We start from the raw sequence: 18,378 nt of genomic DNA, 5'->3' as shown, positions 1-18,378 counted from the left end.
AAAACTGGGCGAGCGTCTGTGTGAACCACAGGCTGCGCTGCGCGTGGGCCCTGTTTACCGTTGAGCCAACAATGGCCCAGGCTCCCTGTGCTTTGACTGCTCACAGCGCTGGGGTTGGTGCATCGGGGCCCACAGGTCCTCAGTAAAAAGTGAGTAAGTAGGTTGAAAAATAATTGTAGAAATATCACTGTTTCTGCAGAGTGTTTGGACTGTGTTTATTCTCACAAGACTCTCTCTCTCTCTGTCATCGAGGTTCTCCGCTCCTCCTCCTCTTCCTCCTCCTCCTCTTCCTCCTCCCTTGTTTACTGAAGAAGCTGAGCTCGCCCGACAAAAACACGAGCTGGCAGGAGAGCAGTGTGTCTGATGCGCATTCAGCACAGGCTCTCCCCTCGTTTCCATTTTTCATCAACCCATTTTTCCTCACTCGCGTCTCCACCCGTCGACTGCAGAAATGCGCCTGGCGTTGCGCGGTGTTGTTTTCCTGATCGCGGCGGTCGCGCAGAGCAGCGCATCCTCCGGAGGCGATGAGGGTAAAATGGACTGTTTTTTCGCACTTGCTCGCCGCGCTTCGAATAAAAGGCACACTGTGTCGTAACTATACGTGTCGTTTTGCTGTGCTCCGCAGACTGCGTGCGGTACAGAGGGGAACAGCGCAGCGCTTCCTCGGGTCTGATCTGCTTGAACTGGAGCAACACCACCAGAGACTACGACGTTAAAGTCCACCCCGATTCACAGACAGGTACGTAATTCAATGCAGAGGTCAGTGAACGCGGCGTTAGATGAAGCCGTGACTGGAGACGAGGTCCGCCCAGTGATAACGTGCTCCTATTTACCTGTAGGAGTGTGTGTTGCTGCTGATGCTTTTACAGCAGCTGCAGTTTCCCTTCTTTGTTTTTACGGCATGTTCCTTGTGTAGTCCTGAAGTGATGTCCATGAATGATTAATGGGTCCAGTTGCAGACACACTGGGACAGACTGGTGTCTCCACGTGAAATCAGTAACATGTTTGCTCTTTGAAGGTGTGGGAGATCACAGTTACTGCCGGAACCCAGACTCCTCCGAGAGGCCTTGGTGCTACATTACTGGTCCAGACGGGACAATCCAGAGACAGTTCTGTGCAATCGGCCCATGCAAAGGTGAGTAAAACCCTCAATGGGGTAAAAAGTAGGCTGCGCTGGGGAGAAGTAATGCTTTAGTAGCTGCAAATTTCGTCCACGTGTTCAAACTTTATGTATGTCACAACTTTTTAGCTTTTCTAGGAAAAGGCATCAGTCTGTTGTAGGTCACTTGGTCAGAGTTAGCTGCTGTGAAAAGCCTTCCTCCCTTTTGTTTCCTTCAAGTCACAACAACAAAGGCCCGAGTCACATGTCAGAAAGTTTGAAGAGAGCAACTAACCCCGCCCCCAAACTCTGCCGATTGGCAGAGAGCAGGAGTCCAGCCATGGAAACAGCAGCTCATTGGCTGCTTCAGTTTCCGACTTTAACGCCTTTAACTCTAGAGTTCGAGGGCCTTTAACTGCAGAGCAGGAGGAAACCGGAGCGTGCAGGAAACGAGTCACGGGGCAGATGTTGACATCCGGACCCGACTCTCTTCTGCCTCCCTGAACGCGCTGGGCCGGTTTGTGCCCGGCGCAGTGGGAAAAAAACAAAACGAGCTGTGATTTATGCTCCAGCAACTTCAGAAGAGCGTTGTTTTCAGCCTGTGCGTCACCGCCGTGTTACACGGCTCAGTTGACGCACAGGCGGCTCAGTATGTGGCTCCACGCACCACACAACATGGTGGATGTCTGAGACGCAGACAGCCTCTGGTAATAATTCACATGTTTTCTAGGGTTGAGCCAAGATGGGGGGAAAAAGAATATTATGATTATAATAAATAATAATTTAGGAAATGAAATAAATCCAATGAAAAAAGCCGTAAGGTGTGTTTTTATCGTCTCTTCAGCCGAAGCCTCCACTGTGCGGCCAGAGGCCGAGGCTCTCGGGCCGACGCCGGGCCCCCCCACAGAGAAGCTGTCGGTGCCGGCCAAGCAGGGAGCCCCCCAGGGAGAGGTCGGCGCCGTGCAGCCGGTGATGGGCATCAGCCAGCGGGTGCACACGGGACCCAAGAAGAAGAAGGACCTGGGAGTGCTTGGTAGGTCGCCATCGTTGGCAACGAACCCTAGTTCATCCAGCAGCACGTCGCGTGTCCCGCTTCAAACCAATCATCTGCTTTGATCCTTCAGGCTACGTCCTCGGCGTCCTCATGATTGCGATCATAATCATGCTTGGAGCGGGCATCACAGTGGGCTACTGCTATAAGAGGTCAGTATGAAAGTCATGACAGCAATTACCTTCTATTTGGGACATTATGTGAAGGAGAAGAGTGTGAGAGAGCATCTATTTCCTTTTGCTGCTGAGCCTTTTGGCGACTTCCTGTTTCTCACACACACACACACACACACACACACACACACACACACACACACACACACACACACACACAGTCTGAATGGACGGTGGAAGTGTCGTTGGTGAATCAGCTGTTGTTCCCATTCACTAACAACGCTCTGTGTTGTTCACTTGGATGCAGTTCGGCTGCCTTAGTGTCATTACTGTGATCGCAACAGAATATAGGGAAGAACGTGGCACAGGCTGAAAAGCCTACAGTCGGGCTTATGTAATGGGCAAAGTGGGGGGGGTCCCGGTGTTGGGAAAGAGGGGGACTCTGGTTCCCTGGGGAACACACTGTCCTGACAGCTCTGTGTTGGGCTGTCAGACTTCATTAGCAGTGCCCCCGTCTTCGATCTCTATATTTAGGAAGTATTTTTTAATAAAGAGGAACAGCATATTATGTCAGAAGGTTTATGCCTTCACCTAATGTGCAGTAACGCGATGCACGTGTGGCATTCGAGTGCAAATCTAGTGGTCTAGTTGAACCAGATGTGCTCGGAATTCAAATTAAGCACAGCCTGGTGTGAGAATCGGGACGAGGTGCCTGGGCGTTGTCAGAGCTCTGTAACATCACGGCCGATGTGCGTCTGCCCTCAGGACTCAGGACCTGAAGAAGCAGCACGAGCAGCGGGTGTACGAGCGCGAGATGCAGCGGATCACGCTGCCCCTGTCGGCGTTCTCCAACCCCACCTGCGAGCTGGTGGACGAGAACACCATCGTGATCACGGCCGAGCACGAGAGCAGCCCCGTCCGGGGCGGCGTGGAGGGCCAGGACCCGCTCATGGGCCCCCGGGCCGGAACGCCTGGAGCGTGAGGTCCGCGGCGCTGCCGTCGGACGGATGGGACGGTGCTGTGTTCTTTGTGCCCCATTTCTGTTGGTTTTAAACTGTACACCTGTGACTGAGGACAGGAACGCTGACACACCACGAACAGTCCTGATGGCCACAAGTCAACCAGTAAAGTGGCCACGAAGCTCTTAACATTGACATTCTGTTCATTGATAGGCAAAAAACAAGGTCATGGACTGAACCCTAAAATAATCAGCGCAAAATGGGGGTTGTTCTAATTCCTATATATAGTATATTGCAGTGTGAAGGAGGCTCGTGTTGAGCTCCTTTTGTACAAATGGTGACACAGACGCATACAGTATGATGCCCCAGGATGGAGGTACAAGGAGAGGACCGGACTCAGAAACTGCCTTAGCATGATACTTCTGAATGTATCCAACTGTTCCTAGACCCCTCCTTTTTCTATTTGCACTCTCGATGGGCCACTGTGGATATAAAGCATGACAGTGCCAGGGACACGGCAGAGGACTTGCCCTTTTCTTCCACAGGTTAAGGAGTGACAGGAAACGTAGAGAGCTCTCTCTCAGGAACCGTGAGAGGCCGCAGTTCGCCCCAAAACAGCACTGCCGCGGCACACGACCGGCGCGACCAGGCAACGAAGCAGCGCCACGCGGGCGCCGACCTGGAGAAACCCCCGGCTGGAACGGATTCCCGTATCGGAGACTCGTCCTTGAGGTTTCAGGGTGGGGGTGGGAGCCGGTTGTCATAGCAACGCTCCAAAGTTTGGTCTGGTTCGTTCAAAAACATGATTGCATGTACCGTTTATCTGCTGTGTTTGTACTCCGTGACATTTAGAACACGCCTGGCTGAAAGCAGCCGTCATCCTTCACTGTAGTTTGTTACGCATGTTGCACTGTTTCAGTATTTTGCCAGTTCTTTCACACTCAGAGGTCTTATCGTACGATTACTGCTGAATCCACATTCCCGGTTATCTGCTGCTCCATTGTTTTCAGCGTGCTGTAATTAGTTTTTTTCCCTTTTCCATATAGTGTGTTTGAAATATTGTTTTCCAGCATCTTAATTTTGTATATGTATGAATGCAGATTCACTTCTAAGATTGAAATAAAGAATCAAACGTAACAACGTCTGTCATTTGTACATTTAAATCTAAAGACTTTTTCTTCGCAGACATGGACTGCAACTGGTCTTGTTATTCAGGCGGCTGAGTAGGAACCTCAGCTCCCTCTGTTGGCAGTTAAATAGATTAGTTCAGCTACTGGCGCTACTTCAGTGAGCAGGTCAAGATAAGACAAGTGAAAGTAGAACGTGATAAGATAAACAACCTCCTTTACTGTACCTGACTCACCTGGGCCCACTGGATTTGATGTCTTGCCCAAGGACACTTCAAAGGATGACCGGTAGAGCCAGGATTGGAACCATCGATCCCACGTTCTATGTTCGGTGGGTGACTTCCCAGGAGTTTCTATGTCTGAATGTTACGCAGCATGTTTTGATCGTGGCATTCAACCAATATTAAATTGTTAAATAAGCCACAGCTCTTCCTATATGTGAAAACATACTCAAAAATATATACAATTAAATTATTTTGTTACACAATTCTTCACAATATGCATCAACAAGATGACTCAAAAGATTTATTTATGAAACACTACTATATTATATAAATAATAGTGGCTACATCTGGTCGTCAGTACCTTGCATGACAGTAGCAAAAAAGGCAAAAACTTCCAATCGAAATGTATAGAAAAAAATCTACAAATCTAGTCTCCCATCAGACTAACAACATTCAATCTGAGGCACATACTTGGTGTATACACCTAAGGAAAAAAGTCTCTGTACAAGGCAACTTGTCTGAAAGTTGTAAGTCAGTAACATGTAGTAGAAGAGGAGAAACGAGTGCTTGTCATCGGCCTGTTTGTTTGTGGTTTCTGTACAGTGAGGACATTGAGGCTTAAGATCAGAACATGTCTATTAGGCTAAAGCCGTTTTTCTATAATTTAACATGAGTCATAACAACTGTTTTTAATAACCAAAGTAACCACCCTGAGTTGAGTTTGACACCTTTGAAGCTTGTGTTTAAGAACTGTCTATCAACGAAAAGCTAGAAAGTAGGGAAACCAGCTAAAACCAAACTGTACAACAGGAAGAAACCACCGGTGCAACTACTGGAGCACCAGGAGGGCAAATGAAAACAGCAGATGACGATGCTGTGAAAAAATCTAAACCCACTCAGTGGCATTACTGACAACTACCACAAAACAGAGGTGACGTTATCACAAAGCATCATCTGCAGAGATGAAATACAGAAAGCACACCACATCAGCCAGGTTGGTATTAACAGAATGTACAGAGATGAGCCACAAAACCTCTGAAACAATGTTTAATGGACACAAGAGGCCGACATAAACCTGCACCAAAGTGCATTAAAGACCGCAGTGTGGAGAGGAAAACTATTACGTTGGTCAAATCCAAACCAAGCAGGGTAATGTACATGGCTGCTCGCTGAACAGTCTCACTAGAGGGTCATTTATCATTGTGTGTGGGACAATAAATAACCAGGTCTTAACCGACCCAAGTGATGCCACCAATCAAACCTTTTATTAGTCTCAAACCTATTTTCTGCTAGTACAGTACTTCTTTTCATCTTATACAACTATCAACTACAAGCTGTATTGCGTCATACTCGTCCTTAGATCATAAACCTAAATGTCCTCAAAGTACAGCAAACACAACAAGTGAATTCTGGAGGGAACAGTATATGCCAGCTCTAAAACAGACAAGAGCTCGGTGTTGAATAATAGATGGATGCTTGAACATGTACAAAAAAATGACAGCAAGTGGGTTTCTCCTATTTCATGAAAACCCCATTCTGTTATGAGTGAGAATATGAATTAAAAACGGAATGAAATAATAATAACAATAAAAAACATATTGTGGGATCTCACAAATAAAAGTCTGTTTTGTTTTAAAATAATCAAATCCATAAAGAAAGTTTGTGTATTTATCAGCGCCAATCTCATTTAAGAAAATGTTTGCAGTACAAATAGGATAGGGATAGGGATAGACAGGCCATTCAGTACTTGTTTTGCTTCCACGGCTGCATTAAGTCACTCCTCTTTTCTTCAAGCCGTCCCTCTGTTTACTTAGACTCATCAGTCAAGCGTGTTTCTATTCTGCTGCAGTGAAGCCAGTTCTCTTCTGGGCAACGACTGAGCTTCGCATTCCATACAAGGCAGACAACAGCTTCAGAGCCAGAAAAACAAAAATGGTGTCATATGGGGACTCTCAGCCTTAAAAAGATGATGATCTGCTGTCAGTTCAAAAGCAGGAAGCTACATTGGGCCCTTATACACAGTAAACATTAGCACAACACTGTGTGTGTGTCGGAGAGGAGATGAAGTAGGGCTGAAAAAAATGCATCTAATACTCATCTTGTTGAAATGTGTCTTTCCTGTCACATTGCAGTTAACTGGCCTGCTCAGGTTTGGTTGGTCCAGTTAGCTCAGGTTCTCCAGTTCTAATATGGCTCGAGTTCAATGCAAGTTTTCCTTTATCCCATGCGAACAGTGCAGCAGTTCAGAGGAGGGTGCAGGTTCTAGGTGCCGTTGTCTATCCTGCTGGAAGAGTCTGATGAGGCTGCCGTCGGTGTTGATGGGCTCGATGGGCTCGATGGGCTCTGGGCTGGCGAGCCGTCTTTAGGCCAGTGGAGCTGACTGAGGCTGTGATGCAGTTCATCCACTTCGCCTGGCAGGGGGATCCCCAGCTCCAGGTTGAGGGACAGAGCTTCAAACCAGTCCTCCAGCTTCTCGAAAGGTGGACTGATTTGGGAGGAGCAAGCAGGGAGGACAAAGAAAAGGTGTTAAAACCAGACTGACAAGGTTGGTGAACAACACGAGGAAGCGACCAGCAAGCAGGGGAGCGTCCCTTCACAGGAAAGTTTCTGTATGTCAGTCACAGCGCTGCTTCCCCAGGTCCCTGGTAGGACACTGGGTGGACGCTCACGCAGTAATAGGCATCACTCAGCAACAGTAAATGCTTCACATTCAACAAAGTGCAGATGAAACGTTGGATCTTACCGGTTGTCTGGTGTCAGGTCACAGCAGGCTACAGCCAGCGGAAAGAAAGTCGGTGGACTGTCCTCAGGGAGGAATTTCTCCACAAATTTGCCAACATTCAGGCCAAAGTCCAAAGTCCTGGGGAGGCACTCAGGGTCCGCGTAGACTTTTCCAATGATCTGGATCATAAGACACAGGAGGAGAAAACATGATTTACAGTGTGACCTCTTTACATTTTATAAACTGCAGCTTCTCGTCTTAGATCTGTGGAGACTTGACAAAATCAAACCAAAATCAAAGCACATAATCAGACGATGCTCAGCGTTGTGCATACCTCACACAGCACAATTCCAAAAGAGAAAACGTCCACCTTCTCATCATAGCGTTTACCTGCAATAACACAGTAAATGAGAATTGTTGAGTCTGAAAAGGATTTGCTCTCTGTTGTTTCATTTCTGGTCTGCAGCTCACCGTTGAGCATCTCTGGAGCCATCCAGTACGGGTTTCCTACGACTGTGTATCGTTTCTTTCTGTCGGGACGTCTGAACCGCTTCTTAGTGGAAGATTTTTCAGATAGAGGCTTGGCTTTCTCCTCTACTACGAGCCGAGAGAGTCCAAAGTCAGCGACAACCACAGTGTTGTCCTGTTAAAAAAACATTTTTTTAAATTATTAGTTATTATTCTTTTTATGATGTGAGTGCTGCCAGGACACTGCGTCACCTACCAGTTTGACCAGGCAGTTGTGAGTATTGAGGTCTCTGTGTATGATGCTCATTGAATGCAGGTAGGCCTGAAAGGTCAAGATGGATAACATTCACATGTTTTGTGCACTTGTTTTATTTTTTTTTAAGGATGCTGATTACAACTATCAATTCATCTTCAGCTGGCTGGTAAACATCCTAAACCCACATCTACTGAATTCTCACTGAACCCTTGCAACAAACTAACATTTACTCTGTGGCAAATTTACACAAGTCTCAGTAGCTGAAAATAGCAGCTAAAGACCTCACTAATTGTTGCAAGAGGCCAACTCACCATGCCTGAAGCCACGCTCTTTGCAAAGCTCACCCTCTGTTGCCACGGAAACGGGTCCTGTTAGTTCAGAGCAAAGAGAAAAAGTACAGAACAAACAGAAAGGAGAAAGGAATCAGTGCTTCCTTTGAGGCTTTTCTACACAAAATGGCTTTGCACCAATGACAAGACAAATAAACATTCCCCCCAAAAAAACGAAAGATAAATCATTAAAAAACAGCAGCCTGCTCCTCCCTCGTGACCTTTAAATATAGTTGCTGACTAAAAAAAACAAAAACAATCCTCCCTCCTCTCTCCTCTCTGTATTAAGGTGTTTCTCATTCCACATCATTTGACATGCCAGCCAGCCCACAACAAAGCCCCTCTGTCAGAGTTTAATTCAGGTCAGACCCCTCCCACACACCTCTTCCACTGGCAACTGTAGACAATTTTTCTGCTTCACGGTGGAAAGAAAGAGGAGAGAAGCAAATGAATCAAGTAGCTTAACTCACTGTGTCTCTAATGAAATCCTTCAGTGTGCCTCCCTCAATGAACTCCGTTATCAAATTGAGCCTCTTATCTTTGTAGAGCACGCCGATGAACTTCAACACATGGGGGTGTTCCAGACTCCGCATAACTTTAACCTGAATAGTGGAGAGAAGCGAGTGAAGTGAAACTTCACCTTTAGGCACTAAGATTATTTGAGCACATCAATGGGAGGAAGAAGTCAAATAATAAGCCAGAGAACGGTTTATCTGTGAGGCAGCACAACTCTAACCTCCTTCAGGAAGGTTTTCTGTGTCTCCTCATCGCAGCGGATTAGCTCCTTCATCACCATCACCTCTCCTGTGGCTTTATGAGTCACCTGTTTCCAAAACAAAAGCAACTCGTGTACTCCCTCAATCTTAAGAAGATCTGCCTCAAAAGCTCAGTTGGAGACTGACCTTAATGGCCTGGCCGAAGAATCCTTTCCCCAAGATCTCTCCGTGGATGAGGTCACACGGCCGGAAGATGCGGTGAGAGCAACTGCTGGAGGACCTCAAGGACTCAGAGCGCAGGATGTCTCGTGTGATAAAAGCCGGCTCCTTGGGAGAATTTGGCCCGGGTGACTTACATATGCTGTTACTGCGTCTGGAATAGTGGGAATATTAAAATGATCACCGTTATCCTTTTCTGTCGCAACACACGACCCTTCGGCCACGCAGACTCATGTTGCAGTGACGTACCTCAAAGACCTCCGCTTTAGTGTGCTGTCGTCAACCACATCCGTTCTCTCCAGGACCGCATTGGACGGCGAGGACAGACGCATGCGAGAGGTGGCGGGTACGCCCAGGGTGTTGCTGGGCGAGCCCAGCCTGTGCCGGTCCAGACGCTGCCTGACCGGGTCGTACTCAATGAGCAGCTCCAGCGTGTGACTGGTGTGATGGATCAGATTGTCCACCTGAAAAATACACACAAGAGAGTTTAAAAGGAGAATTGACACAAGATGAATTAGTTGTTTCTAATTAGAGCTACATTAACAGTAAGGTTGTGCTCAGGTTTACACAGTTTCATTATATTTTGAAGCTGCTTGCAGGACACCCAACCCTGTGGAAGACAGACATCATGGCGTTTTCCCTCTAAGTGCTTACACAAAGAACTCGTACAGACACTTAATCATCCACCTCGTTCACATTAATTAGCCTGTGTCGGGTTCACTCCGTGGTTTGGATGCTTTCCGTTGGGATCATGAAGCCGAAGCATTTACTGTAAATGCACTGACGTTGGGGCCGTTCTGCACTTTTTTTTGCTTACCACTTTTTCTCCTCTCTCCATTTGTACTTGCATGACTGTACAGTAATCATCATCAGAAACCAACAGGTGGGGAAACAAATACCATGACAGCACAGTAAATAAAGGCGGCTTTGAAATGTGTGTCATTTTGAGAGGGTGAGGTTGTGGGAATGAACCTTAGAGCACAGTCGTTCCACATACCTTCCTATCCCACCTGAAGTATGTATAAATGAGGAATGCAAAGAATGCAAAAAGAAAAAAAAAAAAAAAAAAAAATCACACATGGAGTGGCTGTATAGTGAAAACATAGCACTTTGATAATATCAGCAGTAGAAGAATCAATGTACATGTTTCTTTAGTTGCGTTGCATACTAGTACATCAAAGTCATTTTAGAGCAAATAATTAGGGCTTCTAGTTGAGTAAAGGTTCAAAAAACATCTGCAATTCTACCTCTAGTTTACACTAAATACTCCTCCGCTACCTCTTGTGTGCAGTACAAACTTACCTCCTCCTCCATCAATGTCCCCACTGGAAGTCCATTGATCTCCAGGATCCTGTCCCCAACATGGATGGCATTTCGTACCTCTGGACTAATAAGCATCCCCCTGACCCTGGAACAGCGCAGAAGCAACAGTGCTGCGTGACTATTTAGCAGAGTGAATATACTGATTTACATTAAGGAAAGCTCGGCCACTATGCCGACTGAATCATACATATTACATCAACCACCTTAAACACACATCCGCACCCTGCTGCTCAACAGCCGGTCTGCATTCGCTGCCACTTACTCCTTGACTTGTACACTGGCTGAGCCGTTGGTGTCCCTCAGCACCGACACGGACAGGCCCCTTTTCCCGTTGGCTGCAGAGGGCATGGAGATGAGCGTCACCGTGTGGGGCAAAGAGTCCAGCACCGAGTCGTGGGATCGCTTTTCCAACATGGGTGTCAGGACCACCTGCTTGTAGCACTTTCCACTGTAAACGAAAAGGAGAGAGAGGAAACAGTTCATGAGGGATCATGTGTTCCCTAAACAGTCATTCAAAAAATGGTGGTTAATGAATAATGGCTACACATTAACTTGCGGTTGTGTGCTATTCATTAAAGCCATATATTAAAAATAATATTTTGTTTTCGACAAGCAAATTAACAAAAAGGGTCATTTGGACTTAAACTCCATTTACAAAATGAAGGGAAGTCCGATAAAAGGAGGAACAGGAACTTTACTCAAAGCTGTTGTGCTACATGAAATGACAGAATAACTTTACATCATCACTACAGAGTTGGCCCACATTTTAAAACTAGCACTTCAGGAACCAGATAAAATAGCATGATACAAAATGTGGCAACTGCATGTGACTACTTTACACTAAACTGTCATTACTGCAATAATAGGCATTTGGTGCGGAGGACTTACCAGTAGAGTTTTGACCGCTCGACCAGGGCATAGGTGTCCCTGTCCTCGATCACCACCTTGCACCTCAGACACTCGAAGCACTCCGGGTGATACTTGTGTTCTCCAGCCACCTGCAACCACAAGCAGCCCTGCTGAGCACCACAACGTACTGTACGCAGGGAAGGAGCTGCCGTCCCGCTCTGCAGTTTCTGCTGGTGTGAGGGGAGCTCATCTGCGTTCTCTACCCTCCTCCTGCTGCTGCTGCTTTGGCGGTGACACAGCGGTAACACCTGCTTCGCTCTCAGGCTGTCTGGAATCTGCTATGATGTCACCCCTCTCTCTCTCGCTCTCTGCAGGTCTGAGCCACTCACCTCGCTGGCGCTCACACTTTCAACTCTCCCCAACGTGCGTATCTCTCGCCAACACTGCTTACGCGTCGATAGCAGAATTCCCTCTCTGAAGTTTATGGCTGCCTCGTCACCTGGATATTTACTCTCTCTCATGCAAGATGAGATAATGTGTCTTTGCCCGAAGCAGGCGGGCAATCAAACGGGGCACCACAGGTTTTACAGTTTACTTGTCTGACTGAAGCAATAAAGGATAAAGAAAATGACTGAATATAATGTCAAACAAAGAGAACAATGTTTTCTATTATTCAAAAAGTACTATATCAATAATTAATTGTATGTACATTTGTGTTTGAGGCTATTTCGCCAGCTGTTTTCCAGCTGTGAGAAGTTCAGCAATGTCTGTTTGTTAAATGCTTTTTTTAGTTTAGCTTGTGTAATTTCTGCCATGAACACAACAGACTGAGGGACGCAGCTACATAGTTTAGTTAAGTAGTATTCAACCACATTTTGTTCATCCGTCTTTGAGTCGGTGCTGTGGAAAGGGTTCCCTTTGCTGAAACTAAACTAAAGTGACGTCAGCCAAGGGATTGTGACACCTCAGGAGTCTGCGAGAGCCTCCCTGCCTGGAAGCCAAGACGAAACCTCACAACCTGCCTCGGGCCTCACAACACGACACATGTCAACAACTGAGCTCATCTGGAGCGGCAGAAGAGGTGAAACCGGAGAGCAAAAGCAGGTGAGTTACGCAAGAAGATCATCAACAACGCGAGCTCACAATGCACAAGACAAACAAATGATTAAACCCAGGACAACGACAGCAGTGTTCCCGACCCCAACGCCCAACAAAGCGGCAGCGGCTCTGCGTGAGCCTCCTCTGCCGGCGAACAACAACGACTCCCTTTCTGGCTGCGACGACATGGTGCCAGTTCAGCGCTGCCAAAAGCACTTGGCCTCAGCGGCTGATGAAGCAGGACGCCAATACTAAGTAGAAGAGCCCCTCATGTGTGCTGCTCGGTGGCAAAGCGAGGGACTTCGCTTTGATTCTGATAAGCAGCCGACCCAATTGTGACCAGCGGGAGCCGCTGCCACCTGAAATTTCATGTTTCGCCTCGTGAAGTCAAGATTAAAGCTAAATTCAGAGTCTGTGTCATTGTGTGGATGAAGTCAATGCACAATGTTTTCTTTCAAACGTTACAAAACACAGCTTTTAATAGGAATGATAGATTGTGGGCAGCATCCACAGAGTCACTCTACCACAGAGGACTCTTGAAGACGGGCTCAGAAACCACCTCATGTTCTAGCGTCTTCCCACTAAATACTTTGTGTCCTTGAGGAAGTGAACTGTGGAGAGCTTCAGCGCAGAGATGGAACAAAATTGGGGCCTCGAGGGGTGAAACCAATTCACAAGTGAGCACTTTGGGGCCAGTGCGCTATGTTCAGCAGCAGCAGCCCATGTGAAGTCATGTAATGTAATCGCCACAAAAATAGCCTCCTGCCTTTTAATACATATCCAGCAAGAATCTGGAGCAGTGCAGAAAAGTGGGAACTCAGAGGGCACTGACACGCTCTGTGGGCACTCTGGTATTATTTAAGTAGAGTGGGAAATTGTTGGCAATTGTTGTTATATGATTCATGGCAAGGCAGACTTTGAAAGCTTGGCATTCACATGTAGCAGCAGTGGTCTAATAATTCTTACTGGAGATTTGTTAGACTGAAGCCTCACGCAATAAAAAAAAACACAGAGACAACTAAACGCATGACTAAAACAACAAAGCCAAGAAATCAGAGGAGTTTCCCTGTAAGGTTTCAAAGCCATATTGTACATTTCCCTTAATGCAGCTCGAAGGACCAAGGTCTCAGACTTACCATGGTCGGTCCAGTCATGAGCAGAGAGCAGCCGTGACAGAGCTCCCCGAACTTCTCCCAGTAGTGTTTGCGACAGTACAGCTTGCCGTCTTTCTCATAGTACCAGTTAGTGAGGTGGTCACAGCACACGGAACAACTGGGAGGAGAGAGAAAAAGCATCCTGGTCAACGAAAACGAATAATGACAGAAAGGGAAGAATGTAGAGGTGAAGCCTTTCACAGCGTAAACTAGCAAAGGTGTGTATGGAAGGTTTTAGGATTCTAATGCAGCAGAGTTTGACTCACACAGGTTAATGTGATCCACCTGGTTGTAAAACAATGACATGGAGGTGCAGTAAACCTGATTTTAATATGAAACAATTCAGATCAGTTTTCAATAATTTCAAACATTCTGTATGGAATTAAATGGATGACAAAAATAGTTGATCCTACAATTTTTTTATAAAATTGTTTATAATGGTCCTTTCAATGACAGAATGTTTATTAACAGGTATGAATGACAGAGCATTGAATGAACCATTTAACTAGTTTCAGCGCTGTAAAAAGCTGAGTGTAAAAAGCCGACGCATCACAATCCCGCCGGCGCAGTTAAATAATAAGAGAGATGGTGCAGAAGCCATTAATCATACTGCTGACCACAGCGTTTTCAACCATGAGCTTGGAGACACGTTAGCTGTGGGAAAGTTCCCAACAGCAACGTGTACTTTTCTTCCAGTTTACCGAGAGCGGGGAACAGTAAATACCTTGTTCAGGACATGTGTTTTTTACACTGCAGCACAAGTGCCTTCCCTTTGGAATCTGCCAAGCCTCCGCGGATAGATTTTTGGTTATTAGCCCCTGCACATCACCAGCCATACGGTCAAAACGTTTGCCTATTTCCATCAGCGTAATAGAACCCAGATGTGTGAGGAGCGCTGTGGCCTCTCTGGCGTTGCCCTGCACCCTGCTAACGCAAGCGAGGAGCATCTCTCCAGGAGCGAAGTCCTCACATCGACTGGCTGTTCATTGTCCAGGGTTCGTGTGCAGTTGCTTAGCAAACCGCCCGGTTTGCATTTTCTTGAGTCGTTCAATGCAAACGACACCAAGACGTGTTAGCGTCCTGTTAGCGTTTATGGCCACGGTGCAAACTTTGCCTCGTCATGTGTTCATTTACAAACCCCAGCCACCAGGTCTTATCTTCCTCACACTCGTCTGTCAGCTGTCTAATCTACATCAGACACGCTACAACTGAATGCTGCTGCAGCAAAAAAAATAAAATAATCTGCCATACCCAGTTGTATTACAAACCAAGATGCCACCTGAGGAGATAAATGTACTTCGGAGGGTAAGAGATGTTTTTGTTAGTGACTTTGGGACAAAATGTTCAGAGTAAAAGGAATGCGAACTGGGAAGCACCTGCAGGCGACGCGCTCAAACAAGCTGCGCTGGTTACGCAAAATGGTGGCAGAAGGTTCGACTGCCACAGTGGAGCCGAGGATAAATCACTGCGTCTGGGATCAGGTTTCCAAAATGTCTGCTGCTGCCATTAGAACATCCGAAAACACCTCCACCCGCTTCCTTTTAGGACTGGGATGTTGAAAAACTGACATGTGCAAACATTCCTTATTCGAATATAATCTTAATTGGAGGTGTGCCTTTCTGCCTTTAATAATGCATGAGGAGGGAGAGGTCTGCTGAATACCCTCATATTTATAATAGTGGGGCTATTGCGTGAAATGTGCAGCCCAGTGTGTAACAGCATGTAAGGCGACACTGTTGACAGTTCAGTCTGTGACATCAAGTAACACCTATTGCCTCAGGAGGCCTGTATAATAGGGACCCGGGTCTGATTCATCACACTGTGACATAATGAGGGGAAGCAGAGCTGAAGGTTTGCCAGGGTAACGACTGCATGAGTCATGGTGGCTGCGCTGCGACGCTGCAGAGCTCCCATCTGATCAAACGCTGTCTCGTTATTCAGTCATTGAAGTCTCAACGTCTGCCAGGTCAGCGGTCTCAAAGCCGTCAGTAGTCAAGTTAGTGCATCCTTACTATCTGCGTTTTATCTGGACTGGAGTGCATTAGTCTGATCTGATAAAAGATAAGACCGTGGGAATAAGAGATAAAGACAGTGCAGCCTTTTAATCCAGGTGTCTAAAGTATTTGTCCAGGTGTGGCAGGAAAGACAAAGAACCATCCACTTTGTCTACTTTGTTCTTCACAAAGTGCATTCCTAGACAAGAACGGCTCATAAACTATAATTATCGTCCCTGCAGCGCATAAATATAAAAGCCGTCAGCTGACTTTCTTCAGTGAGTCTGAAGTGTGTACTAACGTCAGGTGGTTCTGCAGGGAACAATGCGGCAGTGCACAAACACGGCAAAATAAACACCGCTGGTTTCCTTAAATCCGCATTCCTGCAGGGAGGTATTCCTTTGTTGGAGCGTGGGGCAGACGCCGTGGGGCGAGACCGCTAATGTGGAGGGTTTCTCTTGTTGGGAGACGTTATCTCAGGGTGTGCGACGGCCGTGTTCCCAGCGCCCTGGACAACACATTCTTAAGACGTATGTAGTCTCTCACTCAGCAGTCTGGAAAGTCGAGTTTTGGGGCTAAAACACGGAGCTGGTAAAAAAAAAAAGACTAAAAATTGACACTATAAGAACTTTTCATCTGTGCATCACAAACAAGCATGGAAATAGAAAACTCTTTTTACTGCATAGGGCAAAACTCTCTTTGTAGAAATGAAGTGCAAGGAGTAAAGCAGGGCTTTCTTTTTTGGGGGGGGGGGGGGCTAATCTCTGCAGTCTGCGTCTGAGCCACTGGACTCACGTCTGAATCGCCGTCTAGGAATGCAGAACGCAGCCGAGCCGAGTGCGCCGCTACCTATAGGCCTCTGCAGCAGGGGCAGGTTTGCGGGAACAGCGGTGACCTCAGCCCGTAGGAATGCTGCGCAAGGTGAAAGGACGCGGACAATGGAGCGTACCCGACGCCGCGGGGGGGCGTTACGTCAGCGGGCACCAGCTACGCTTCCCCCCCCCCCTCTCACCCAACGACGTCTGGGAGCGACTGCAGCGCTTCCACCAACCACCCGAGGAGGTGCCTGTTAAATACCTACACCAGGACGCCCAGGTAAGCGGTCACGTGCGGGAGGAGTCAAGGTTGTGTAAGGACGCTGCAGGACGCAGAGCCAGACTTGGACTCACTCTGTTGTTTGCTTTGACTCACCAGACTCCAGATGTTCAGCCATATAACTTTTACTTTTATTGTTGTGGCCAACAATAAAAGGCTGAAATCGTACTCGTGCGTTTACCCGGTCACGTTATATTGAGTGAGGCGGAGGATCACAGCACCTGTCTGCTGAATAAGAGCAACCAGGCTCTAAATCCTGCGTGGCGTTAACTCACGTGAGGACAAGCGATCGTTTGGAACTCGTCTCAGGCCGCTCAGCGCGGACGAGTCGCGGCGTCCTGCACGCGCGCCGCGTCCGCAGCGGACAACGGGGCGCTGTCACAACAACACAACGTACGGACCGGAGGCGGAGGCGCTCGACGCCGTTCTACTCACTGGAAGCAGGCGTTGTGCCAGGTGTCCTGCAGGACCTTCATGTGGAACGAGTCCTGGATTTGTCCGCCGCAGCCCGAACAGTAGCAGTCGTCGGTACCTGCGCGGACAAAGCACAAGCGGCCTGAACCCGGAGCGCGTCAACAACAGGTAGAACGAACCTGCGCCGAGGGACGTTTGAGAAAGTTGCAGCGTCGTTCTTCAGTGGCCGTTAAAAAGCGCGAGCCTCGTCCGCTGTGACACCGTGTGCTCCGTTTGCGGCCGCAGCGGTTTCTTACCTTCTTGTTCCTCCATCTATTTTCCGCGCGAGTCGTCGATGTGCGGGACGCTTTTACAGGCTTCTCATTCTGACGCAGGAGCGCGGAGATGCGGCGCCTCAAAGGTCTGACTTCCCCCCGTCGCTCGGCCCCGCACTCCCAGTGGACCAGCTCTGTGTGAGACGGGGACGCGCACAAATCACGGCTTTTTAAAAACGTCCCTTCCGTCCTCCCGGACGGGGCCGCTTTCTCGCCGCGCGCAGGATAAGTGACGTAATGCAGGCTACACATTCCTGTACGTAGAGCGGAAGGGCGCAGCGGCAGCACCTGGAAGCGGGAGGGAACCGAGGTCCGGCTGCGAAGTGGAAGACGACGACAGTGGCGCCATCTAGCGGCCACACGACGCTAGGTGCATTCTAACAGAAAGGTTTTTTCCCATAAAGTCTACTTTTTAAAATTTGCTATAAACTATTATTTAAGAACAGCAATAAAAATGTTTCTAATGCACAATTGAGAACATTTCTCAAAATAAATCAATCACACATTACATACGCCAACATTACCACAAGTTTTTACAGTAGAATAGTAGTACATTTAAATAGAAAACATTGATTCAAAGTCAAGCCTATTCTTGAAAAGTTTAATCACACGTAGGAAATTCACGAACGATTGATTTATCTCACCACAATGTCCTAGTCTGGCAAACGAGTTTACTGTTGGGCACTGCATGTCTTTAGTGACACCCATGCCTCGAGGTGAGTAACTATCAAAGTGTTCAAATGTGATTGAGATAAACATGCTCACAGACAAAGCTTATGTTTTCTATTAAAAAATCCATACCAGTCTTTGTGCTTATGTGCAAAGCTCAGAAAGTTTAAGGAAATAAAATACCT

The 18,378-nt window shown here is 47.3% G+C and overlaps 2 protein-coding genes across 3 annotated transcripts; one reads left to right on the top strand and one right to left on the bottom strand.

Annotated features, from left to right (window-relative positions):
• Positions 1-283: 283 nt before the first annotated feature.
• On the top strand, positions 284-4,362 carry pik3ip1 (phosphoinositide-3-kinase interacting protein 1). Its single transcript, XM_029162343.3, has 6 exons — positions 284-530; positions 626-739; positions 1,019-1,135; positions 1,944-2,132; positions 2,224-2,302; positions 3,029-4,362. The coding sequence occupies exons 1-6, from the start codon at positions 452-454 to the stop codon at positions 3,243-3,245; spliced, it is 795 nt and encodes a 264-aa protein (XP_029018176.1). The 5' UTR covers positions 284-451; the 3' UTR covers positions 3,246-4,362.
• Positions 4,363-4,861: 499 nt separating this feature from the next.
• On the bottom strand, positions 4,862-18,378 carry limk2 (LIM domain kinase 2). Of its 2 annotated transcripts, XM_029162269.3 has the most exons (16): positions 17,507-18,378; positions 17,232-17,328; positions 13,690-13,825; positions 11,495-11,604; positions 10,869-11,054; positions 10,586-10,691; positions 9,533-9,747; positions 9,251-9,437; positions 9,085-9,171; positions 8,819-8,950; positions 8,331-8,387; positions 8,020-8,085; positions 7,767-7,938; positions 7,630-7,685; positions 7,317-7,474; positions 4,862-7,058 (listed from the first exon to the last, which is right to left on the bottom strand). In XM_029162269.3, the coding sequence occupies exons 1-16, from the start codon at positions 17,520-17,522 to the stop codon at positions 6,836-6,838; spliced, it is 2,004 nt and encodes a 667-aa protein (XP_029018102.1). In that variant the 5' UTR covers positions 17,523-18,378; the 3' UTR covers positions 4,862-6,835. The 2 variants fall into 2 exon arrangements, with proteins under 2 accessions (XP_029018102.1, XP_029018103.1); XM_029162270.3 differs by lacking the exon at positions 17,232-17,328 and having other exon boundaries at positions 17,507-18,377.

The sequence above is a fragment of the Betta splendens genome, chromosome 9 (genome assembly GCF_900634795.4).
Source record: "Betta splendens chromosome 9, fBetSpl5.4, whole genome shotgun sequence".
In the NCBI taxonomy this organism is placed as follows: Eukaryota; Metazoa; Chordata; class Actinopteri; order Anabantiformes; family Osphronemidae; genus Betta; species Betta splendens.
This window is presented reverse-complemented; position numbering and strand designations above follow the sequence as displayed.

Bases quoted from the DNA above. Each gene is read 5' to 3' on its own strand.
- pik3ip1 (XM_029162343.3), top strand. From the start codon at position 452: ATGCGCCTGGCGTTGCGCGGTGTTGTTTTCCTGATCGCGGCGGTCGCG. The intron at 531-625 runs GTAAAATGGACT...TGTGCTCCGCAG, and splicing joins ATCCTCCGGAGGCGATGAGG to ACTGCGTGCGGTACAGAGGG. The intron at 740-1,018 runs GTACGTAATTCA...TGCTCTTTGAAG, and splicing joins CCACCCCGATTCACAGACAG to GTGTGGGAGATCACAGTTAC.
- limk2 (XM_029162269.3), bottom strand. The intron at 7,686-7,766 runs GTGAGCTGCAGA...GTGTTATTGCAG, and splicing joins GGCTCCAGAGATGCTCAACG to GTAAACGCTATGATGAGAAG. The intron at 7,059-7,316 runs GTAAGATCCAAC...CTCCCAAATCAG, and splicing joins GACCTGACACCAGACAACCG to TCCACCTTTCGAGAAGCTGG.